Here is a 27,938-nt window from a genome sequence, read left to right as displayed (position 1 = left end):
GGTTGACTGGTTAAAGAAGTGGGTGGTGATTTTCGTGAATGCTAAAGTTTGAGAATCACTCTTGTTCTATTATATCCTAACCAAATAATAGGATAATTAACACTAATAATAATAATAATAGTGTTTATCAGTTCTAAAAACACAATTATTTTCCCAGTTAGGGAAAGCAATTTTCTGACGGTTCCAATAAATCTTTTATCATTTTCAGAGCCATGTAGGCTACTACTTATCCGAATCTTCTAGTAAAGAATTAAGCAGTTTCATCCCAGGATTTAAAACTGTTGCACTGTCGTCACTATATGAGAATAGGGGGCATTAGTGGGATAATATGGGGACACCTGGGCCACAGGGCCACAGATATAACCATGGAGGTTAGTCAGGTCAGCACTTCAGTCTCTAAATCTTTCCCCTAAAGTTGTCTATATTTTTATAACTGACTTTTCTCATGTCATTTTTCCCCAGATACCTTTATCAATGAATGTGTCAACCTTTCTGGCATACGACCAGCCCACAATAAGTTACTGTGGGGTGCATCATGAACTTCTCTCCCATAAGTCCTTTGAAACGAATGCACAGGAAGATACGATGGAAACACACCTAGAGACTGAGCTGGACCTGAGCACAATCACAACAGCTGGCCGAATCAGTGACCATAAACAGCAGCTAGCTTAACTGAGATCATTGGTAGCCAGGGGTTGCTACCAAACTTTGTAACCTCAAGGACAAAATGAGGAAGAGGTGTTCATTGTGGACTCTAAAAACAAAACAAAACACGAAATCCCCTGTTCAAATAAACAAAAAATCCAAGATTGATTCATGAAATAAAGAAGACATGAATTGTTTTAAGTCTACACTTTGTAATTAGCTAAGTTGTGCAGTATTTTTTGACTTAAACAGAGTATGACCCTGAAAAATAAAAGAATCTTTTTTTTTCAAAACTCATCCTACCTACCTGTAAAAACTGTACAAAGCTAATGTATTTTTCATATTGTAAAGTTTCAATTGTAGAAACAACTGGTATGTACAGTACCATAATTTAATTACATTTTACTTTAAAAACTTTACACATTTCAGTTTCTAAAATTTTAAATTAACAAAAATTATTTCTTGTGTTATTCAGAGTTACTCAGTTTTGTAAGGACTGTTTTGTTACTGCTTTTGTGCCCAGAAACCTTGACTCTAAAATTCTGTGCTGTGCGAAACATGCACGATTTTTATTATGCTTACTGCGTAGAATTTTATCTACTTGTTCCAGAAATAATACATTAACCAAAAAGGATTTAATTGTTCAGACTTGTAAGAGGTTCTTCAATTACATAGGCAGGTTTTTCTTAAAAATGAAAAAAAAATCAAAGATTTTTTTAACAGTTCTCAGACTTAACTGTTGCCTTGAATTACAGCCTAGTTTCTAAGCAGTGAAATGTAATGATAAAGAGGGATATTTTAACATATTTCCGAATGAATGACTCATTATTTCATTCTTTTGAGTAACCATTGTTAAGGGTTGGGGGAAAGCATGGACAAAACATCACTGGAAACAAAGGCTGTAACCACAGCAACAGACTTTGTGATACAGTTAAAAGGTGCAGCTGCCAGTGACAAATAAAAACTTTTATTACATCTCATTATTTTCAGGCCAAGGTGGGAGTATAGTGCATAATAATTGTACAGTAGCAATTTTTATCCTAATTAACCCATAGCCGTTTACCTAAAAGTAACCGTCAGTCAGTGCAAAATGTGCCTGGTTCTTAAGACAACTTTTTATTTAGAACTGTGAGACCGGTATTTTGGAAACATTTCAAAGAAAACATATGAATTTTTTTTGCATTGTGCACTACATCATTTCTCTCCTGAGGAAGAATTTTAAACATGTACAGCTCATTCAATATAGATATGAGCCATGGTGGAGAACTTTATCACTCAAGTAGACTGTAAACATCCTTAATATGTTCTAAATTGTTTATATTGCTATCCATAATGGGATTCACCTCCAAATTATCAAAGAAATAACTCAGAGTAATTTGACACCAGCCCAGATCATATATTGATTATACAATTGTATTATAAAGTTCATTCAAATCAAATTAAGAAAACCTGAGTCTTTAGAAGATGAAATAATCAACTTGTTTCTGCTGTTTGCTTGACATAGGTTATTGTTTGAAAATATTGTTACTTTATCAATAGTAATCATGCATTCTTGTGTTTTTTTTTAATGGAAAACTGCAAGTTTCAATTACTGTTGCACTAGAAGTGCTTTTTATGTTGTCATTTTATATTCGTGCCATCAAAAGTAGATTGACAATACATCAATCTAACAGGGGCCAATCAAAACAATGAAGAAAAGAATAACTGAAAACAATGTCAAACTTTTAAATTTTTATCTCTTCCAAAGAAGTTATATCTATAAAATCTAGTTTTATGCAGGTTTGTCACAGCAAATTTAAAAGCGGATTCAAGAAGAATGAACTTAAAAACTGTGGAGCAAATTTTTGTTGAAAATATATAAAGTCAGAAAGAAAAAAGATGTAAATGTTGGAAGAAGCAAATTCTATTACTAATTCAAATGAAACTAAATGTCAAACACAGTACTTGTGTCAATTATTTAGCATCCCAGATTTTGTAACATATTTTGCATAAATTATTTGCTCTTCAAAAATTTTTGTCATTTTAAATCTAATTTTAATCTTTATGTTTTCCATTTTCTAATTTCCTTGCAATGTATTATTCTTATTCTTAATTCTCTACATTGAAATTTGGCTTTACATCGTTAGCAAATTTATAAAGGGTTATAAAGCTATGATTCGTGAGTCTAAAATCAAATGCAAAATTTTATTTATTATGTAAACCAAAATGTCATTTGCAAGTTTTCTCATTAGAAGTTATCCTTGCAAAGATAGAAAAGGAAGAATTAATTTGTGTAAACAAGCACAAATTAACATATTTGTTAATAAATAGGTTTATCTACTAATAAACCTATTTCTAGACACATTCAAATTGATAATGATTTTTAGAAATGTTAAGGTTCCAAGGAGTCTTACAAGTGTATGCCCTTGATTTCCTGAAGGAAACCACTTTCTTTCTTAAATATTTTAAATTCATCTAAAGTGAACGACTATAAATAGAAGCAATCACCTTGGAACCACAGCTCTGTGCAACCAAGGCCCTAAGCTACAACAAATAAGCCAGGAATTTTGAGACTTCTCATCTTTAAATTCAACCAAAAGGGTCTTTAACAAGAAAAAAAATGCTGGATGATGATTATTATTATTTTTGCTTAATTTTTATTCTGCCATGTCCAGGTTAAGGGTGAGGGTGGTGACAATCTGAAAGACTGTGTCTGGAATCTTTATCACATATTTCCAATTTATTTCAGTTTTTGTCTAAAACTTGCATTTCTAACCTATCTTTTCCAGCATTCGATAATCTCCCATTTCCTCCTTCTAACCCCCACTCCTATGTCTCCCTTCCTGTCTATTCCTCACCGATTTAAACAACTGAAATGTTTACTTATGTTTGGAGTTGAAAAATGGAAAGTTTCACCCAGCATGGTTACAATAACAGCCAGCAGCTGCAGCAAACCATAAAGTTATGCAGTGTTTTGAAGTTCACAAACCACATTTTACATAAATTATCTCATTTTGTCTTCATAACAACCCTATGAAGACACACTAATCTCAAAGAAGTTGAGCTCTCACCCCAAAACACAGGGCCAATAATTGGCGCAGTTGAATTATTCTCAAAATTTACAGGCTGTTAGTCTTTCCACTGTACTAAAAGATTTCTTTCTCTGATCAGAGCCAGAGAACTTCCAGAGATAATGGATAGAATGAAAGAATATATATCTATATATATTTGACATGTTGTTTAGTAATCCCTATTTTAATGCAATTCTCCATCTGTAAAATATTAGCTAACTGAATTATTTCTGTGTTCTACTCTGGGCTCTCACATTAAAACTCTGTTCAAAAAGTTTAACAAGTCACATATTTCTTAACATACAAGTTCGTTTGTGAATGTGCAGAACAGATGCTCCCAAGATGTGGATGCATGTAGGCCCCGAGGTACAGACATAAAATCAAGGAAGCACAGGGAAAGAAACCCCAAGCAAAAAAACCAAAGACCTTCTAAATTGAGACTGCATAATTATAAAAGAGATCCATAGTACAGGGTTGAACACATGTTCAACACTTTGTCAACTGAACACATGTTCAATTCGGAGCTAATTGGGAAGACTTACATAAAATTCTTTTTCTTTTTTTCTTTTGGCAAGATTTCTTCTTAAACCATGAAATTTTTTTTACTTGTAATAATAGAGAACAATTTTCTCCATTCTCCTTACAAGAAAAATAAAGTATAATTTATCCAAATTGATGTATAGAACCTAAAACATATGCTAACTTGCAAATAATATATTTTACTGATCAACTCATTTTTGTCAAGTCTCTATTTCTAGTCCCTCCTGAATGTTTTGGAAAACCACGAAACTATACAGATTTTTAATACAAATTACATTTTTACAAGGAAAGAAAACATTCCCAAATTTAACACTCAAGACTAATCACATAATCCTATTTTGAACTCAGATCTCTCTGACTCCATAGACTGCTTAGAAATAGTAAAATCTTTTTGCAAAACAATATTTTCTAAAATAAAACTATTGTATATGAGAGTAAAAATATATTTGTTTTTGATTGTTCCTGACTAGAAGACAGATATCATCTCTCAAACTAAACACTTAAAATAAGAAATTGAATGCATGAAAACCAATACCTGATGTGAATTGTTGTTATTAAACTGTATAAAAGAAATGCAGATGTTCTGGGTATGTCAGAGCATGCGAAAGAAGAAGTTATGGGACTGGCAGGTATTTGGCCTCAGGAGAAAAGGTGAAAAATTTCCAGAATAGATATAATAACATCTTATATTGGCACAGCTCTTAACAGTTTATAATGCTGGGTAATATAACAATCTCCTAATTCATCAAAAAGTCTCAAGGTGCAGATGAATTGGTCTTGCAATAAGAAAGAGCTTCCAGCTCCTCCCATGACCTTCCCAATTTTCCCCAACTGTCCCTAAATAAGGAGGCGCCAAGTACAAAGGACCCAGGAGCAATGCTTTCAAAATTCTGATTTACCCCAAAGGTAGGGTACCTGGACAATCAACAATTGGGCTTCGTTTTATCATCAACATTAATGGGAAAGAAATGTTTGAAAATTTAAAACCAAGCAAACACACACACACACACACATCAAAGTGGTGGTGAGTCTTTTTTGAAGGTCTCTCATGACTTGCATTATAGTTTTACTGTGAGACAGGAGGCAACTTATATTTAATTTATTTAGGGTAAAATTCACATTTTAAAAAGTCCACCATTGACTTTTTTATTCTATGAAGGACAGTGATCTTACAGCAGCAGAGTGCCTCAGCCATCTAGGACTTAGGCTACTAAGTTTCTTTCTCCTAGCTCTCATTTATAAATTTTGTGTTATATGATATTTGTCTTCCTAAAAAGGTGAGTGAAAATTTATTTTGTGTAAATCAAATAATATTTCAAATGTATCAAGAGACCTTGTGATAAAGGAACCTTGATATTGCTTTTTAATCTAAAATATTACCTGCTAATTTATCTTTTTTAAATTGATTTCCATATATCTTGTGTTATTATAACACAGCACACTTGTACTGCATGGTTTAAAGGTTCTGCAAGACAGTCTTTGCCTCAGTCTATAGGAAATGACGGTCTGACTCCAGGTTTTGAGTTGGTCAGTTGAGCAGTTTCAGTCATTTCCACTTACTGACTTTATCTGGATTAATGTGGAAAATAGTAGTAAGACAACATGGATGGATAAATTTGACAAATAATTTTATTTGTTTAATCTTTTGCCACCTATTATATCCTTGAAGTTACTATTAAGAGGTCAAGTTAACTCCAAATCCCTTGTGTCAATACTAGATTTACTGAATCAGAATCACTGGGATGGATCCCAAAATATGCATTAAGACATGACTGAGGTGATACTAATGCATGCTAAGTTTTGAAAAATATTGCTCAAATTAATTTACTTTTTCTAAATCATTCAATTGCTTTCTATTCTAAAGTAAAATTGTGAATTCTTGTGCTTTCCCATATCAATGTGAATCTAGTTTTCTAAGCTTGACTGAACATTTTTCTTGACTGAGGAAAGCATACCAAAAGACAACTATATATAAAATGCTCAGGTTGCTTCCTGACAGACTGTTGTTTATAGATTTTATTCCCCATTAACTCTTTCGAGAGGCATATCTGAAAAGTCTTAAGGCTTCTGGGTTAGTTACTTGTTAGTTGCACCCATGAATATAACAACTGAAAAGCTGGAAGTGGGGAGAAAGGCAGGAAGTAAATTATGATGTAGCAGGCACTATGCCCTCCTTGTCTCATTTTTAAATCATTTTAGGAAAGAAGTATAACCACTATTTTAAAGAAAGGAAAATAAGGCTCATAGTAATTAAATAATTTGCCAAGGCTCACACAGTGGGGTTGAAGATTCAAATCTAGATTTGTTAGGCTCTAAGGATGTGCTCCTACCCCCATCATAGCACATTTTCAAAAGTGAGAAGAGATTATAATCAATATAATGAGGCTTATATATATCATTCTGAATAATTTATACAGAATTATTTATTCTGTATTCAGAATAAATTCTTATTCTGAACACAGCAGAAAAAGAATTTGCCTATTTCCAAATAGAAAAATTATCTTACACTGTGTACAGACTTCCTTCGATATCCTAAACCAGAGGCCTAATGGAAACAAAAAACAACAATATTTTCTTGAAGTTTTATACACGGTTTCCTAAAAAGAGTAGACATTTGAAAGAAAAATCCTTCAAAACATAAATACCCTTGAATATTGATGTCATATTTTTATTTCCAATCATCTTAGCGCTTTTATAAATTTACAGCCAAAATTACAGCCAAAATTGATAAAGGAATATCAATAATATAACCTTCAACTGGCCGAAAAAAAGAGGTCAGGTTGCCAACTTTAGCAAAAACTATATGGATGAATGGTCAATAAAGTCACCAAGTACAAATGACAAGGTGGAGAAAAACACCAATAATCTACAGTCGCAAACTGTAGCAATGACATGGCTTGAGCTACAGAATATTTCCTGTGAGTGATTTTAAATGGCAATATTCCTTATAGGAGTATTATAACTTACACAGATGATATGGGATCTGGAAGCATACTACATCAAAAGAGGCTGAAAGATAACCTTTATAATAAGGCAGACTCTACTTGTCCTACTCAGAATGTAATATGTAGTTTAAATATAAAATAAATATGATTTCCTTGTTTCATTACTTTGTGGAGATGGACAAATAAAATTATTTTTTGAAACGTATTTTTAAACTCACATCTTGAAAAACATCTTCCTCAGTCTCAGCTATTCACAAATGATTCTTAAGTAGACTCTCGACTCCATTAGTGTCTCAGGAGCTTTTTATTAAACCATTGAGTTATCTCTTCTATCTCTCCCTGAACTCCACAAGTGCAAGTAATTCCACTGGTTTAATTACATTAGCATTTTACTCCATCACAGGATCTGAACATATAGCATCCATGAAAAACATACTTCTATAATACACACAGCATTCAAGAGCCAGTAAAGCACTCCGTAAGTCACGCCTCCTACTAAAAATGATCACGTCTATAACTGTGATAAAAACTAGGCTATAAATTTAAAACAATAAATCCAGCAAAGAAAGAAATTCTAGCACACTGGATCTAATATCATTGTGTCTTCTCATTCTGGCACCATTACCACCATACAGAAATGTTATCTGAAATATCTAGAATAATTCTGATTGTGGACAACAAAGATGCTCCTGGTATCTGGGTTGAAGATGTGGTAAAAAACAACAAAGAAGATAAAAATTACACATACCAAGGTAAGTGAAGGGAATGTGATTTATTATTAAATAATCTGCCAGTAATTTTAAAAACTAAGACCCATTATTAAAATTTACAATAACATTTATGCCATCAAGTGTCATCATAAAGGCTAACATGGATATTTGGAATATAAGAGAAATGTGGTATTTGTGATGGCAATACATATTAAATGATAGATAGATAGATAGATAGATAGATAGATAGATAGATAGATAGAATTAATTCTACCAAAAGAGAGACTATTAAGAATAAAAATTAGTCCAAGAACTATTTCTATTATTTCTCTAGAGAGAAACTGAATAGACAGAGAAAAAGATTTAAACTAAATGCTACATGTTCTTTCCAAGGTCAAATTTGAAATAGTCCAAAACTATAAACTCTTGAATTGCTGCTTCAACCATATGAGTAATTACATTAATTCACATACACCTCGTCAAAACCTGATGTTGAGAAATGAATTGTAATTTTAAATATACTCCAACTGTTCTTGCTGTTTTACATCAATGATATATTTGCTTTCAATTACAGATCCATAAATATAATGCCCTAAACAGTCTGATGAAAATGTGGTGAAAGATTGGTCACCGCTGTTTTTCTGTTCTACCATAAGGCAATTATCAGAGTGGAATGGCCACCACAATGGGGAGCTGGAAATATGATTTTTAAAGTCCTCTCTAGAGGTCTTATTTTATATTCATTTATAAATTAAGAAAATTATTGCCTTGAGGCAAAAGCCTGAGAGCCCATACCAGCTCTAGTCTGACTACACTTACACCAGAGAGGTCTAGGGAAGGACACTGAACATCTCTGAACTTGCATATTAACTGGAGAAAAGATTGAGATCCTTGTGATGTCAACATTTTTTCGCCTTTGGATGTGATGGAAACTTAAGTTCAGTGTATTGGACATCCTTCAAAACTCCCTGCCAGTTTCCTCTTTAACAAACTTCAAACCTGAGTTTCTTGAGCCACCATTGGCTTTGACACGCAGCTATTTAATTATGAATCCTTGTTACACTTCTTCATTTTGTGGAAGAATTACACACCTGGGGTCGTAGCCCTTAGAGGCTTTTCCCTTGCCTTTGGATCCAGTTATGGGATAAAATGTGTGAACTTGACATGACACATTGGTACTACCACAGGGGGATTGGAAGAAGAGCCTTCTAACAGATAAACATTTTATGTAATATAAAACTGAAATGTAGTTTGGGGCCACTTCTTTTTAACTTAATAATCTGATATAGTTTTCAGATAACTGCATGCTTTTCTGCCACTGAGAATATAAATACTATTGTCTGTAATGAAAACATGGTTTTGTTGTCATATACTTTTGCTTTCTGAGGACAGATCTCAGACAACTGATTGTGTTCTGTAATTACCAAAAAGAATGTCTATTTAGTTTCAGAAAGAATGGCTTAATGCCAAACACTTTAAGACAAAATAACAACTAACACTTACTGAATGTTTACTTTTCTAAGCATTTTATGGGTGTTCATTCAGTCAACATTAATATGACAAACAGAATTAATAATAATCCTATGACGTAGATACTATTGTTTTTCCCTTAGAAAGATAAGAAACGGATGCACAAAGCAATTATATAACATATAGCTATTAAATTGTGCAGCAAGGATTCAAATCCAGTTGACTTGATATATTGAAAAACTGACCCCTCTAACTGCTCATTTAAGGTCCACTGTATAGACCCCAATGCTAAGTTCAAAATTCTACCTATTTAAGGCTATCACTGAAGACATTTTTTCAATATAATTAATGTGTTTATTACATACCTAATATATGCCTCTTGGAAGGTAAGAAAATTTTAGAGATACATGAGTATATGACATAGTCCCTGTGCCCAAGGGACTTACAGTCTTAGCAAAGAGAAAAGACATCCATATTCAACAGAAATAAAATTCAAGAACTAAGTTTAATACCTGCAATCATAAACAGCAGTTAGGAGAAGATAAAATCAAAGTTAATAAGTTTGTTGGGAATATCTCAAGGCAAAAGTGATAAATGACATAGAACTTCAAACTAGCAGTGAATTCAGATGGGCAAGACAAAGATGAGAGGGCAGTGAAGGGAGAATATTATATTTTTATTTACTAACATCTATTATTCCAATAGGATTTGTTAGATTCATGCTTCTCTGGAAGAGAAAGACCAGGCTCAATTTTTGTTAAGATTAGCATGAAATACTGACATTTACACTCCTGAGTGGACTAGAAGGGGAGCAGGATGGAATGATGATGGCAAGTAATTGGACAATTGGACAGTTTCCAGAAAGGCTTTAAGAAATACTATTAAATCTCCATCTGCTGATTGAAAATTCCAGGTTCATAAGGTATAACAATAGCTGAAATACAAGGCTTAGATGATCTCTACCTTTCCTTTGCAGGTTTGTACCCCACCTACTTTGCAAGAACCTGTGACAATTTTTTAATTAAAACATCTGCATAATTAAACATTTTAGGCTAATGATGACAAGAAGACAGGCCATATTTTATTACTTTTGTTGAACTGCCCAGTATATATTACATTTGCTATAAACTAATTACTCAAAATCCTGCCTTGAAAATATCTGTTATAATTTTAAAAAAAGAAAATAAGGAAAAGAGAAGAAATAGATTAAAAATTAACTTAGGGTCTTACACTTATAATGAGATGGTTCTAAGGAGGTAAGACTTAACCTAAATAAGTTTTCGCTCCTTTGAATTAGTGGAATAAATACATCTTAAATTTCTCCATTCCATTAGGACAGATCACAGGTGAACTTGGTGAGGGAGTAAACGAAGAACAGTTAGAGTTGCAGGGTCCTAAATCAACCACATGGAGAATAATATATTACTCTGCTTATTTTACTCTTCCTCTCCTCTTCACGTTTATGTCTTCTTCAGTATTTCCTTCTCAGTTTGAGTTTTATATAGCATATGACATACACATATGTGCCAACACAATGTGAGTGACAAGACTGGAAGAGGAAAAGCTTACATTAATTTATCTTGAAAAATGAAATGTCCAATTATACAACATTATAGAGTGCTAATAGCTCACCAAATAACATAAATAAGATTATATTTCACTCAGTGCCAGACCTGACAACCAAACCTAGGTTGCAATGTAAGTCTTTCTTTTTTTCAATAGACTGAATATACTAGAGGTTAAGAAAATTCACACAAGGCCGAATCCCCTCTTTAAAAAATCCTTTGACATTTTTCATAAAAACAGCTCTTTGCCCGTGGCTCAATTTAGGACTTTCACAAATCCCTTGAATAATGAAGGTCTTGGTTTTACATGACTGTTTATGTGTGGTGTTCTATGAAAGGTCCAAAGCTTGTTAAGGACGATTGCTAAAAAAATTAAAATATACCAAGATTATTTTTGTCAAACCAATATGTGTTAGAAAGTTATCTATTGGAGTGTATTCCATATACTTAATATAATATTATTATAATAGATGGCAAGATAAAAAGAAATCCACTACAGGATATTCCCATTTCTCTCCACAGTCATGGTATCAACAGATAACACACCAGTCTCCCCAGGATACCACTATAATTTAATACATGCAAAGTATCCATCTAATTTACCTGTTACTGATGAGGAAATTCCAAAAGTAAGTTTCTCATCATAGCAAATTCTGAAAAACTAGCATTTAAGCTATTTCATTATGGGGTGAAAAAAATCATCATTTAGAAATAAAAGTACCAATTAGTAACAAATTATGTACAAGTCACTCTAGCACAGTGTATTTCAATCACTTCAGTAATTTTTAGCCTCCCAAAAAAAAGTGTCAGAAATGAGGCATGAAAAGCTATTAAATGAATCATTCACACGTTGAATAGATGTTGTCGTCAGTTTGTTCTCTCAATGGAAATAATGAACAACTGATTTATTTATAACTGGTCATTATGATAATACACCTTCATGTTCCACCCTTTTCAATATATTATGGATATGTTATAACTGTCTTATTTTATAGCTGATCTAAAATCATATGCTTCCATTAAAATTTCTTCTTTTCCAGGCTTTCCCTTAATTTTAATGTTCCTTTGGCTTGGGGTGTAATTAAAATGTTTTTACTGACTTGGTTCCCTTGTCTTTTTTTTCCTTTCAATTTTCTGTCTTTTTGCCTGGTGGAATTTATCCATATCTTAAGTGTATGTAACTAGAGTCTGAAATATGAGTTTTAAGTAGCTGCAGAATACATTTATGTAATCACTATAAAGTGAATCTTGTCAGCACTTATTTAGTCAAGTTTACCTTGTTTTCCTTCTGAGATAAAGGTAAGCAGAATGGATAAAGTAAGATAATGGAAGCTGATTTGTATTTCAGAGAAAAGAAATTCTTGGTCTTAAGAGTCAAGGCAAGAAGACTTCATTCGTTTTTCTTTCTTTTTTTTTTTTTTCTAAATTTCAGAGCAGAGAGGAACATTTCCCTTGAATGTTCCAGTTCTAACACTGTAATTAATTTTGCAGGGTTACATTCAACAATTTGTATGTTTTGCTGCATAACACTCTGTATATGCACTGGACTCTGCCCTCAATCTGCACTGCAGGTTTATATAGGAAAAAGCCTTCAGGGATTTTCTTCTATATTTAATCAAAACTCTTTTTGAGAAATACATCCATCACATTATGGAATATCATTTTTTAAAAAAACATGTGAGTAATGTACTTCAGAGCTAGGTCTGGAAGAAAGATTCCCTTGGGAAATGGTTATGCTTCATCCCCAGTGAGTACTAGAGGCCTGTAACACATCCTGTCTTCTCTATACCTTTGCTCAGAAACCCAGAACTGGGTTACATTCGCTATCATGGTGACCATGTTAAGACTCCCATGGAGTGTCCCAGCTTTCTCCTTTGTAAATACTTTTTATATACTTTTTCTAATCCTGTTTTGTTAATCCTATCTCATATGTCTTTTGTAATATGTTCTCTGAAATTATTTAGAGAGAAGTAAAAGGTAGAAATGAGGAAATAAACCAGAGATACTATTCTTTAAAAGAATTTTTTTTTATTTTTACTGAAATGGTGGCATTATCTTAACTTTAGGATGCTAATTTTTTTCTTCCTAACATCATGCCCACGTACCATTATCTCATCCCTGACTCATCTTTAAAATTTTAGTTCCTTTATTTGCAATTTACATATAAGATGTGTGGAAAAACCCACAGATACACACTCACACAGCACGCCACTCTTCTCATATGCTGTTGTTCAGACATAAAGATCACTAAGCAAAATAGGAGATAACATTTCAAGACTTTCTCCACTAACAGAAACATATTCTCAGGTGATCAATTAGAGTCCAACAAGGTTTATTTTCAAAAGAGTCAGCAAGGGTTAGAAATGAATTTCTCAACAATTTTTGTTTTTAAGAGACAGGGCCTTATTCTGCCGCCCAGGCTGGAGTACAGTGGTATGATAATAGCTTACTAGGCTGGGATTGGAGGGGCAGACAGGCAGCTCAGAAAAAGAGATTTAGGCTATCAGAGAAGGTGGAAGAATAAATGTTTGGATATAATTATCATGGCTTATTATCTACAAGGTGGAATTTGGCTAACTTTGTTAATAAAACAAGGTACAAATCATTTAATGACAACCTATAGACTTTTAGCTTACATTTAGAAAATACTTAAAAAGAATTTTTCCAGCCTGAGCAACATAGTGAGACCCCCATTTCTACAAAAAGTTTTTTAAAAAATTAGCTGGGCATGGTGGTGCACACCTGTACTCCCAGCTACTCAGGAGGCTGGGGTGAGAGGATCACTGGAGCCCAGGAGTTTGAGGCTTCAGTGAGCTATGATCACACCACCGCACTTCAGTCTGGGTGACAGGGGGAGAACTCAAAAAAAAATTCAAAACAGATATTAGATGCAAGAAAAGAAAAAAATTAATGTATATCAAAATAGTAAATTCTGTTCCCAATTATTATGTAATTCCTATGTCACCAACTTTCTTTGAGAATTAAAGACTGAATTTGTACCAATGTACTAATTATATATCTATAATCGGTATATTTAATAAGTTAAAATTTTGGAATATAAGGCCTCTACATTTACATTTTAAAAATATTCTTAGACAAAGTTCTGGATTATATTTCAATTCTGTTCAAAGAGTAAAATGGAAATGTAAAAACAGAGATGTCTGCTTAACAGAGTGAAATTAATTTACAAATCTAAGCAATATAAAAACATGAGTAAAAATCTAATTTAATTGAATTATTAACATTAAAGCTAGTCCACACAAAATGTATTTATTCTGGAGTCTCTGTAGATTTTTTTATTGTTTTTCCTGCTGCCATCAACTTTTGTTATACTATAAATATGGATGTAACTGTACCTACATAACTACCAGCACACACCTAAAATTAAATAAGAAATTTTAATCCAGTAGTTCTTAATTTTTTTCTAATCCTAAGTACTTAAAGATATAACACACTATTAATAAATCACCGTGGTGATGGTTCTCAAAGGTGTGGGTGCGTGTGTGTGTGTGTGTGTGTGTGTGTGTGTGTGTGTGTGTGTGTGTGTGTGTAGCATGTGGGGAAGGTGTCCTGGAGAGGATACAACCTTCTGTGATTTTCCTCTGCTAAGAATCAGCCCTGAAGGGTATAAATTCAATAACCTCTTTTTTTAAAAAAATCTCAGATCTTGGCTTGGGTCTGAAGCATGAATCATGTGGAGTTTAATGCAGCTTTGGGTCAACCCTGATCAAGAAGACCCCAGGAAGAGTGTGGGAAAATTTAAATTTGGATACCCCAGAAACGGGATTATGTATCTAAGAATCCTATATAGCATGTCTTGTCGTATGCCATTTGTGTCAGCTCAGAACCTCCACAGTTCTTTCACAAGCTCAGATCATATCTCTTGGAGCCACTTTGGTCCCTACACACCACAGATTCCATCTCTGGGCTAATATTTGACTAACTTCAAGATTATGTCAACACTGTCTATGCCTCATGCAAAAGCCTCATGGAAGCAATTAATCTAACAACAGTGCAAACAAGACGACTATAATCACCCAGGTGATCATGAAAAAGAACATGAGGGAAATAAAAATGAGATAGACAGATCCTGGAAGCATGCTGTAGATGTTACGTTTTTCAATAACAGATTTGGGGACTGTTGTGGGGTGGGGGGGAGGGGCAAGGGATAGCATTAGGAGATATACCTAATGCTAAATGACGAGTTAATGGGTGCAGCACACCAGCATGGCACATGTATACATACGTAACTAACCTGCACAGTGTGCACATGTACCCTAAAACTTAAAGTATAATGATAATAAAAAAATAAAATAAAATAAAATAAAATTGATGAACATGGGTGCTACATGATACAAGTATCAAAGGAATTTCAGACTTGAGTAATTCTGAAGCCCACAAAATTAGCCACAGGATTTAACTTTTGTTCTTCATCTACTAGAGGAATGGATGTTACAAACCAATACAATGAAATTAAAAATAAAAAAATAAAAATAAAAATAAAAAAACACTCACGCCTGTAATCCCAGCACTTTGGGAGGCCGAGGCGGGCGGATCACGAGGTCAGGAGATCGAGACCATCCTGGCTAACACGGTGAAACCCCGTCTCTACTAAAAATACAAAAAATTAGCCGGGCGAGGTGGCGGGCGCCTGTAGTCCCAGCTACTCGTGAGGTTGACGCAGGAGAATGGCGTGAACCCGGGGGGCGGAGCCTGCAGTGAGCCGAGATCGCGCCACTGCACTCCAGCCTGGGCGACAGCGACACTCCGTCTCAAAAAAAAAAATAATAATAAAAAAATAAAAAATAAAAATAAAAAAACAGATTTACACCAAAACTTTTAAAGAAATTTGTGATAGGAAATGGTTAAGAAGGTGGGGAGAGAGGGCAAAAGTTGGGTCTTCAGATCCTACAAGCAGAAAGGGGCTCTCTTTTAGGTCAGAGCTGATCTTTAGTTGTTTTGTAATGACATTTCGTCTGACACTTCCTAGGCCAAATATTTAAATAGACACCTCTAAAGAAGTTTAGCAATTTGATCCTCTCTGCTTGCTCATTTATATTATTTCTTTAAGTTACATTTCTGCTCAGTATTCCTATGCTTCATAGGTATTTGACAAAAAAATTTAAAGAGTTATTTTTTCTTTCTTTGTTTTTTTCTTTTTCTCTAGCTTGCTAAAGAACAATCAGCCAGATCCAACTAGATGAGTCAACTATTCCCCAGGCATAACTCCTGGGGTCATATCAATTGCATTTGCAGCAGTGGTATAATAATTTACTATAAATGTCTTAAATTACAGCATTTGAACACGTGCCAGGAAATACTACTTTTCCCCAAAGCAGATGAATCATGAACCTGAAATACATAATGCACCTCAAAGGCATTTAAAATTCTTCTAAGGAGTGACTTATTCAGATGATAGAATGTTGACCATTCGATTTGAGTGGTGACCTTCCAAAAGCAATGAATAGCATTTCAATGATTTTCAAATGTTACTATCAAAAATAAAGTAAGATAGATATATAAAATAGGTAAATATAGAAGCTTCTCTAGTAATGCCTCCCTTGGGAGGTAGGGAGCCTGGGAACCAACTTCAATAAGAATCTTGGCTTCTCTGCCCTTAGTTTTTGTAGAAGGGCCCTTCTCATATGTAGAATTTTGCCTATACTCTCCAAAATAGCTCAGATATCTATGAGGGAATTTGGTTGAATTTGAGAGTCTGAGAGCAAGTGATATTAGATAAAGTTTATATAAAGGCTACAGTCAACATCACAGAACAACTCAGTTTATTTAGAACAGCCAGTTGAAATAAATCTAAGGATCATAGCACCTAACCATCTGGAAGTCAGTTTTGAAAAACAAATATATATATATAATATATAAAATATGCTTTATGGTTTTGTTTATGTGATTTAAGTAGATCTACGAGATAAGTAAAATAAAAATTAAAAATTCTATAGCTATTACTTAATATGTGTATAAACACACATGTATATGCATATATATTGTTGAGTCTACTAAACAGTGTGCTTCTAGATTTATTCATGCATTCAATAATATTTATTGAGAACTTACTATCTTCAAGACACTATTAGAGATTTAAAAAATAAATTAGATATAGCTGATGGTCTAAAAGAGGCTTAAATGTGATTCATCTCAAAATCATCAGAATAAATAAGACAGAAAATTTTAATTACTGGTAATAAGAAACAAAGATGATGAAAACCTAAGCCAGTCTGCCATGAATTGAACAACAGAGAAAAAGAGCCCTGGGTCTGATCAGTTTGACCTTCAGCAATGTCAGCTCACTTCTTTGGGATTCTGCTTCTTTATCTGAAAAATAAGGGAAATTTAACCATGTGATCTTCAGAGTCCCTTCTGGCTCCAATATTAAAAAAAAAGAAACTATACTCCATAAGTATGATTTAAACCAGAAGGTTCAAACCTCATTCTTCACTTGCGATAGCTTCGCTGATGAATAGGAATGTCAGCCAACATTCCATCTCCTTTCCCTTTCCTGCTCCAGTTTGATGGAGGTACCAGCTAGCAATAAAATAGCATTGAGGAGTTGGGACTCACAAAAAGAATTGTATCCAAAACCACAATACTGTGACTATGGAATTATTGTTTCTTTACCCTAACATATTAAAAATAGCTGATGAAGAAAAACAATGAAAAGAAGACTGTAAACAAGTCAAATTTCAGAAAATAGCTGGGAGACAAGTGTATAAATATTTTGTTTGAAATTTTTTTTAAAAATGAACATTCAAGTATTTCATTCAGAGTTTTTTAAATGTGCAAATTCAATTATAAAGCCATAGTGATCACAAGATACAAGGTAAAGTTTTATTATTAATCTGAAATGTCTTGGTTTGAAAAAAGTTTGATAGTAAAATCAAGGTTAAATGAAATATCATGAAGCTGTGCAATTAGGTTAATAATGAGGTGCCTCAGGGATCAGTGCTAGCACAGGTGTTCAATATATTTATTAATGACTTAGAAGAGTTCTAAATAATATGGAAGCACATTTGGATGACTTCATAGATATTTATAGCAATCAAACGGGTAAATGACTGCTTTTCATGACCGATTCAAGAGCAATTATTTAACACATTACAGCAAATAATCAACAAGAGCAAATTAATGTGAAGTGGGTGGAATTACCCAAGTTTTCTTAGCATGCTAATAACTAACTGAAATAGTTATTGCCTTTCAGGCAACAGTGGGCGCATCTAAGACATCTGTCCAGTAAACAGCACTTTAGGAAAAAAGCATACTCAATAAAGGTTGGAATAAAGAATAATGCAAAAGAATTATCTAAATCAATAATTATTGCTGAAAATTTCTACACACCAGAGACTTGCTCTACTGAATGGCACTGTTGGAAAAGAGTGTGGTTTCCCAAACCACATGCTAGGATTATCTGGTGTCTTAGCTGGTGATTTTCTAAATAGTTTTCCATTATCATCCATTCCTCTCCCATATCCATTCACTGGCATTCCCAGATGCCTCTCAGGCAGGAATAAAACTTACAAGGACATGCCCTTCTCACTTCTGCTTTGCTCTGTTCTAAAGGATTTCATTGATGTTAACTTTTATGTTGAAGATCTCAAAGCTTTGGAAAAATTAAAAGTCATCCCTTTTCACAAGAAAGATGGCATAACAATATTCAATAATAGCATGAACTCTATTATATCCGCCCCTTATCCCAAAGTTAATTATTGTGCATAGAAAGAAAACTTAAATGTAGCATCATTTCAGTTATAATTCATTCATTCCAAAATATTTTCTGAGTCCTATTTTATCTAAAGCACAGTAGTAATAGAATAAAAATGATATTAATAAAAATATTGGGAGCCTGCCCTAAAAACTTAGAAAGCCATGTCTCCCCTCTCATGAACTAAGCATTTCTCAATCTTAGTCCATATAAACTAACATAAATGTCATCAATTATAACATAATTTGAAATATATGAAAATTAATAAGAATCAGAACTGTTTATGTAGAAATATATAATAACATTTTTAACCAAAGCATCATTTTCCGCTGCCATTTATCTTTTGTACCAGAGAAAATATTATGAACCCTGAGGTAAATTTTCTCATATGAAATATAACTTAGATACTTCTCCAAATTTTAGAGAAAAATACGATTTCTGGACTGTTTGGGACTAAGAAAGTAGGCCAATATAACTAGAGTAAAGCCAAATACTAATGAAAACATCAATGTGTGTTCATATTAGCTCTACAAAATAACCAATCAGCAAATCCACTGACAGAATGAAGATATGTGTGAAGTACTGAGAGTGAGAATTTTTCTTTTTCTTTTTTTGGAAGATTTGGTAAAGCATCTCTATTCTCTACTTATGTCCACCTGCAAATTTCAGATGTAAACATCTAGAGTAATATACCATGATCACATAAGAATTCGCAGACTTTCAGAATCTCAGTGTTAAAAGGAAACTCAGACGTTAACCATTGTTTGAGCTATACATCTTCTCTACATCACTGGACATACTACTACCGGAGATGAAAAAACATACACATAAAAACTCATTAATTAAAGCCAAAGACTTGCAGCGAAAAGCAAATTTTCAGCAATTAAGTAAACAATGAACCTCTGTTAGAACCTCAAACATACTTACTAATGAGATTTACCAGAGGGTCTGGAATTATCTATTTAAAATATAAAATTACAAATTGGAGAACAATTCACTTATCAGAGGTGTGACAATTCTGTTAATTTTTCTTTCTAAATCTTTTAGTATCTATGGGTTTTTGTGCAGTGTGATTTAAATATAATTTTAGTAAGGGAAAACAAGTAGTGAATGAGAATTCATTAACAGGTGGTCAAATGCAAAGAGTCTATCAATCATGCTGGTATTTTTAAACATCAGCAAATTTAATTCCATCTCTGGGGGAGTAAATTCATTCTCTAAGGTATGTGACACATCGTATTTATTTTTAAAGGACATTTCAGAGTGTTCTTTGATTATGAAATACTGCAAGTATTTCCTGCCTTAGGTTTCCTAGGCAGACAAAAAGGCAGGCAGAATCCACCACTGCAAATCAGATAATTCTAAAATAACCAAATAGTGTTTCTAAAAATGAGAACATTTCCATATCTTAGCTCTAGATAAAGAGATTTGTCATGGTAAAACCAACAAATCTGAATCAGACCTAAAACTATGAAATAGCACACAAGAGGGATGCAGAATTTTGTGCTGAATTACAAAGAGAAGTCAGATCTGCAAATCCACAATGACATAATAATTAAATAAATTTAATCAGCTTTTACTGAATTCCAGTTTTTAAATGTCAGGCAATTATTATGAAATGACTTTTTCTACTTGCATAATCCATTGTGTATTATATTTCTACCCTGAATCAAGTGAATGACTTGTTAGTTTGATCAAAAATTATCACTTTATACTACAAGGGAAAGCAACCATCTTCTCCAAACTACATGGCATTAGACTCTATAAGCTTCCTTTGGTGAAGCAAGATATATATATTGATTTTATCATACACATAGACTCTTCAAGGTCAAATAGCAAGTTAAAGGGAGAAAAAGTATCCTGAATGACCATTAATGCTGTTCTATACCATGGCTTCAAAATCTTAAAATACTTTGCATTTCACAAGAAGTTATGTGGCATTTGAAAACCCTCTGAAATGAAAAGAAATTTCTGATCCCCAAATGGATAAGTCAAGAAAATTGAGCACTTTCCAGAAAATAAAAGACTTAATATTTCAGGGCACCCTCCTGCATGACAAGGAGAGTTACAAAAGAGAAAAGCCAACAAAAACATCTGACCTACTGTATATATCTTGTTTATTGACCATTTTCTTGATGAATATTATAGGAACATACAGGCTGATAAGATTCCCTTACCGTACAAAGAAAAGTTATCCTGTTTTATAATGCGTAAGTCTTTCCTAAACACAGAGACTGCACTTTGCTTGTTATTCTACTACATGGAGAAAGAACTGATGTTGGTGAAGGTGAGTTGCAATATTGTACCATTAACGTATAAATAAAGCATGCCCATTGCTGGTAGTTATCCCTTCCCAGGTTTCAAACAGGAACTGGGATTTTAAATATTTCAGAAATAATTTCTTCTAAGTCTCTATTGTCATTGTATCTCTTTCAATTTTACCACACCAATGATATTCACTGAGCAAGATTCCAAAACCTTCATAAAAGCATTCCCTTGAATAACACCTTAAATCTTACTCTGTTCTAAATTTTTAAACTAATAATAGTTTATCTGAACTCTCCCAACTGGTTAATTCTGTCATAAAGCTACATAAAAACCATCTTCCATATTGCAGATTATTTTTGACCAATCGATGGATGAAATTTTGGCTATTCTTGTTAACAGTGTCTCAGGGTAAGCATTGTTGTAGTTATCAGCTTTGTAAGAAGTTTATGGAAATGACAGAAGCTTTGGACATGTACTCACTGATAGACACCAGAATAAATCATGAACAAAACCAATTTCATAGAGCATCAAGGGAGTCAAACTGTAAATGGTAATGGCAGATTACCCAGTGCATGGGTGAGACAATGGCATCCAAAGAGATGGTTAGCCTCTATATACCTCCTCCATAGACCATGTAATCTGAAACTTCTAGCCGTTAGATTCATTCCTCTAAGATAATGGCTGCAAGATAAACTACTTTAGTTGAAAGTATCATGTTTGGAACACACTATTGAGTAGTATAGGATAATTTTCAGTGCCCCGCAGTGCTGGCCACAGTACACGTAAGTTCCAAAAAATCATTCACAACCTCAAGTGTTCAGAGGGTCAAGCAAGTACTGGGCATGAAAAAATAAACAGGCAAGTGCTAATGTCAATTGACCAGCAGCCTCAATGTCTGCAAAACAATAGAGAGCAGTGTAAACTGAGGTAAGCCCTTGTCCCATCTAAAAGGGACAACTACCACTGATCTCCAGAGAACTGTTGCTAAACAGGGATATAGGTCCATATCTTCCAGGTTTTCTAGAGAGGTAAAAAATCTGAATTTTTTATGTGAAATCTCTAATTTTCAAATGTTAGCAACTAATTTAATTGTGTAGCATGCTCTTAGCCAACATTATTCTGAGCAAAAAAAAAAAAAATAATAAAAAGCTGAGGGCCAGATTTGGCCAACTTGTTGGCAATTTCCTAGAATGCCAGTCAAGGACGTGAAGAAGGGAGATTCAGTTGGGATGAGGATGAGTTCTAGACTGTCAATTAAGAGACCACGTAAGGGCTATAGATAGCGTCTTTCCTAAGGGAAAGGATAAGCAAGCAGACTCTACATATGAAAACCTAAATGCAGTAAGCCACTTGTTATGAATAGTATATATACCCTTTTAAGAAAATGTACATTATTCATTTTTTTAAAAAAAGGTCTTTTTAATTATTTTATTTTCTAACTTTGTCTTTACCCTTTGTCCAAAAAAAGATCTACAATAACATAACAAAGTCTTCAATAGAATAAAAGTAAAAATAAATTATGAAAGACCTAGAAGAAATGACGTTAGTAATAGTAACCTAAAGTACACCAAATGCACGCTGAATACAGTCAAAAGAACAAAAATCTCATTAGCCATTAATTTATAAAATGGATTATTATCTGCATGGGGCGGGGGAAGATGTGTCCATTTGCAAAGTCTATTTTCTTTTTTAAAACATACAGTTTGGTCTTTGGTGTGGATGAATCTATCTTGTTCATAACTAATACAGTAACAAATGCTGCATATCAAAATAAAGGAGCATTATTACTTATTTTGACTCTCTAGATTATTTGTTTCCAGATTTAAAAAGCATTAAGGGATGTCTTTGTGAGCCAAAATAGAGGGCAGAACAGATCCCTTCCTACTTAGGATTTTAATACTCCCTTGCCTGAAAGGGAAAGATTTTTCAATAATAAGAAAAGGCAATGTGAGTTACAGGAGCATCGGTCTGATGAGGCCATATACAGGATATATTACCATCAATATGCCTACCTAATGTGTCAGAATTGTACAGCTCTTTTTTAAAAAGCCACATTAATAAAAATAAGCACTTCTACCAAGACAAATTGATTGTTGTTTGTTGTTACTCTAAAGGAAAGGAAAAAAATAGGGCTGCAGCAGTATCAGCAGGTAGGTATTAGTGTATTCTAGTCTAATTTCAACCCCAAATCCATACTATTAAATACAATTTGGAAAGGCTCAGCTGTTAGAGGATCAGAGTATGTGCAGCCCATATGTAATGAAGAAACACTCCTGTAAATCAGTGAATGAGCACCATGCATTCTGATGAACCAAGTATAGAGGCTGAAATTTTAAGTAGGCAAAAAGCTTTCTCTCCTTACCCAGCATTCCTGAATAAAACTGATAAGCTACAGCCCTAGAGACCAGGTCTCTGCATTTAATTTGTTTAACAAATATTTATTGAGTATCTGCTTGATGTATGCTAGTCCTGGAAAAAAATTATTCCAATGAACAGCCAGTTAATTCATGCCAACTAAATAGTATCTATTCTATGTGCATAGCTACAAAAATAGCAGAGTCAATTCACCACTGCAGCATAATACAATTACAATAACAGCTCTAGTTTATTAACACCATTATTTAATTTTATTTTGTCTTATAACAATAAACTTTTCACTTTAAATCATTAACAGCCACAACAAAATGCTGCCAGATATCTGAACGCATTTTCTTTAATCCATCTACACTACTAAACCTAAAATTGTACACAATAAAATTCCACCTTGAAGTAACAACCTTGGAGCATTGCAAAATGTTCAATTATAAAAGATAAAGAAAATTTTCATAGAATGGTGTACTTACTGAGAAAGAAAAGCATCACACATACATCAAAAAGATCTTCAATGTCAAAGAAGGAAATCAAAAATGTTGGTCCTTGTAATCTTGAATTAATCAGATAATGTAATGCATTAGAATGCTTTCTTCTTTCTACTCCAGTATTTCAACCAAGTAGGTTATACTGTTTCCAATACTACAAATATGCTTTCTTAAGGGTACTAAACACAGCTCTGAGGACAAGGAGAGAAAAACTAGAATCTAGCATCAAATCTTCTGTCAATTACACATATACACATACACACACGTGTGGACACAAAGTGTAAACTTCAGACTAGCCTCACCTGAAAATTAGTTAGAAATCCAAATTCTGAGGCCCCAGCCCAGGAACTCTAAGGGTGGGGCCCAGAAATCTGTGTTTCTACATAAAGGGGATTCTGATGCATGCTGAAAATAGAAAATCATTGCTCCAAAAATAAGAAATGATACTATAAAATGTTCAGACCTCTCAATTCCAAAATTGACATAATGTTTCAAATTTTAAAAATATGAAATGCTACTCAAGGTCATAGCTGTTACTTATACTTAATTATGATTAATGGGAGCCAGTCTTCTCGCTTCCTCTAGTTCTCTCTCTCCTCCTGCGTGTAGGGGTGTGTTAGCGGTGTGTGTGTGTGTGTGTGTGTGTGTGCGTGTGTGTGTAGTCTATAAATGACTGTGGAAGGTTCTATGTAAACACTCTTTACTCCCAATCATAAACAAATCTATATGGAAAAATATTACAAAAAATCAATTTCTAGATTACATTTGTCACATGGAGAATAACCAATTTCTAGTCACTTGTCATGGGTGCATAACCTATTACCAGAACTGATTCACGGTGAATTGACTAGCTATGTCAAAAGGAAGATCTGCAGTCTACAGAGAAATAATCCATTTAGTGTTCCAAATTTTACAGTAAAGGCTGCTAAAATAACAGAATTTATTACATATTTTTACAGGTATATTAAGCTATAATAAATTCATCATTCCTAAATCAAGATAATTCATTTATAGCCTATTCAAAACTTACTTAAATTAATCATGAAACATTAAATGCAAAATGTTTTTTTCTTCACATAATGTCACAAAGTCACATGAACTAATTTGCCAACATGTTTTCACAGTATTGTTATTCTGACATATACTAACATACTAACCAAAGATTATCACCAATAATGTTGGCATTCATGGCTAAAGGGGCAGTAATAATTTTTTATCTACAAGGACTGAATTAGGCCTCTCAGACAGGAGGCTTGGGAAAAATCATTTTTCAAGTTAAGCCAGGTGAGTCTGTAATCAATGACCAGAGCTCTGCTGGAACTGCAGTGCCTCGTAGGAATCAAGTTAAGTTATGAGCTACAGAAGAAAATATTGATTCTTGCTTTTACCTGTTTGTTTCACAAACTAGAATAGAAATAAATATTACTAATTTTATGTTGTAAATATTTAATACGTTTTTTCAATAGTCACTATAGAATATGTAAGGAAACCAAAACAACCACAGTTGAAAGTCCTATGACATTAGCAAAGCTCAGGAACTTGGCATTTTTCCAGTGATGATGAATAAAATTAAAATACTGATTTCAGTGATCTGAGTGTGACTGTCATTTGTCTAAAATATACTTATTATAATGTAGTAAGAATGGGCCCGGGAAAATACGTTATTCCCCCAAATCTCATTTTTTAAAAAATTCATTTTATAAAAAAATGAATCATTAGCAATTGATGTTCTTTCCAAATATTTTAGTGCCCCTAAAGCCTAAAAGTGTATCCTAGAATAAATTTATAAAATTCCTCAAACGTACATCTATGAATATTAAACATTTATTGCTTGACTATAAAACTTTTCTCCAGACTATGTCAGTATCTCCACTTATAAAAAATTAGGGAAAGATTAACCAAATAGAACTGAAGAGAATAGGATCTACAGTGGGGTTGTACCGTAAACGCATATAACTTACACAACTTCAATTATGTAAGTTGAGAAGAAAGCAATAATGCCAAAGATTCGTCTGCCAATTTGTATGGCCTGGACAGAGTGTGAAATGGGAAGTGTTAATCCACCATGCCCTCATAAGCACAAGTAGCCCTGTTGAGGGTGATTATGATATTTAAAGGTATGTCTTGTCATATATCACAACCCTTGAAAAAAAGTCAAGTATTTCTGATGCTCAACTAGAAAAAACTGGCTATTGAACTTACTGAGACATAGTATACTGATCCCCAATATGCCCTTTTTAAGAGTACTTTATGCTTGGTTTTTCACGTTCTGTTAATTCTGGAATCTAACCTCTGAATACAGTGCAATGTTTTCCTGTGGATCAATCATATCATGAAATGCCTTTCACAGCAAAGAAAAACAAAAGTGTCTTTCAGCATAAAAGACATTGTGGAAAAGAGAAGAAATACTAATTTTATTATGTATCTTTCATGAGAGGTTTCAGGACAGCTTAAAATAGTAAGGAATCTCTGACATAGCTTCAGAATGATAGACAAACAAGACAGATAAAATCATTTATAAGAATACAAAATTAGGCCAGGCGTGGTGGCTCACGCCTGTAATCCCAGCACTTTGGGAGGCCAAGGTGGGTGGATCACGAGGTAAGGAGTTCAAGACCAGCCTGGCCAACATGGTGAAACCCTGTCTCTACTAAAAATCCAAAATCAGCTGAGCGTGGCGGCACGTGCCTGTAATCCCAGCTACTCGGGAGACTGAGGCGGGAGAATCGCTTGATCCCGGGAGGCGGAGGTTGCAGCGAGCCAAGATTGTGCCACTGCACTCCAGCCTGGGCAACAGAGTGACAGAGCAAGACTCTGTCTCAAGAAAAAGAAAAAGAATACAAAATTATAATTGTTACTCAGATTCCATTTCAAAGAAAATCTTCATGCCAGCACTTTCTTCAACATATCTCAGCCACAAGGCAAATATATGCTGACTAAACTCTACTTTCAAAGTGTGGTTGAGAGATAGGTGGTGGTTGAGAAACCTCCTAAAACGATCCATATACATTGGGGTGAATTCATCTTTGTCCAAAAATGTAACCGTTGTACCAAATGTAACCTAAGGTAACAATGAGACACTCTGAGCCTTGCTGGATGGTTTAACTACACATGTGTTCTGGGAAGCCACATAATGACAACCAAGTAAACGCGGAACCAAACTATGCGCTGTTTGGGAGTCTTCAGATTTTGTTTTTGTTTTTTTCTTCTGTTAGGGAGCAGAACCCTCTCTAACAGAATTTTCCACTGGATTCCATCAAACCTTTTAATACAGCTACAGCATATATTTTCTGCCTGACAACTCAAGTGAGTAAACACTAAACACTCATTTCTATGTATTTCTTTATTTCCTCATGAAGAAATAATTATTTTCTTGCTTTATTTTGATGTATTTTGTACATTTGTATTTAGATTTTAACCCATGTAAATAAACATTTATGATACAACCCCACTGTAGATTCTATCCTATCTAGTTCTATTTGGTTACTCTTCCCCTAATTTTTTATAAGTGGAGAGATACTGACATAGTCTGGAGAATTATTGACTTATTATACACTTCATTTTTAAAGCTAATGAAAACAATAATAATTCAGTACATAAATAATAAAAGGAGTTCCAAAGTTTGTGCTTCATAGGAGAAAGACTATTCTTAAGCCCTACTAATCACCTTCACTTACATAAAATGAACATCATCATTCCAGGATTTAAGCTACATGTCCCAAGTCTTCTTTCCTTCTCTAGCACTGACCTCGTATTAAGATGATTGAGAGTGGAGTATCCATTCTTTCCAGGAAAAGATGACCCCATAATCAGAGATGTGGTTTGATCTTCTGCAATGCCAACAAAACAATCAGACTTCATATCACTCCCCAACATCTGAGTCATAACTTTGAGAATATAACGAAAATAACATTGTGTGGGAAGTACCGAGATTCCTGTCTAGGTACATGTGTACCAGGTACAGTCAAGCTCCTTTTCAATCTCTCCTTAGGACCTAATCTCACCCTCACTCATTTTTTACATTATATCTATAACAAGTAATAAACATTTCTTCTACACTCTGACTTAGAGTTATTATTCAAACTTGGTAGGAAAGAGACTTTATAATTCTGTGTGTGTGTGTGTGTGTGTGTGTGTGTGTGTGTGCATGTGCGTGCACATGTACATGCTTGT

General features: G+C 33.8%; 2 protein-coding genes across 4 annotated transcripts in view; one reads left to right on the top strand and one right to left on the bottom strand.

The window, feature by feature from the left end:
- The window catches only part of LRRTM3 (leucine rich repeat transmembrane neuronal 3), a 178,975-nt gene extending 166,951 nt beyond the window's left edge, over window positions 1-12,024 (top strand). The window contains exon 3 of the mRNA XM_019035351.4: window positions 463-12,024. Within this exon, the coding sequence (XP_018890896.1) occupies window positions 463-672 (210 nt within the window). The 3' untranslated portion in view covers window positions 673-12,024. The remainder of the gene's footprint in view (window positions 1-462) is intronic.
- The window catches only part of CTNNA3 (catenin alpha 3), a 1,788,954-nt gene that overhangs the window by 1,194,482 nt on the left and 566,534 nt on the right, over window positions 1-27,938 (bottom strand). The gene's annotated exons all lie outside the window — the stretch shown is intronic.

This window comes from Gorilla gorilla, chromosome 8, assembly GCF_029281585.2.
Source record: "Gorilla gorilla gorilla isolate KB3781 chromosome 8, NHGRI_mGorGor1-v2.1_pri, whole genome shotgun sequence".
Lineage (NCBI taxonomy): Eukaryota > Metazoa > Chordata > Mammalia > Primates > Hominidae > Gorilla > Gorilla gorilla.
This window is presented reverse-complemented; position numbering and strand designations above follow the sequence as displayed.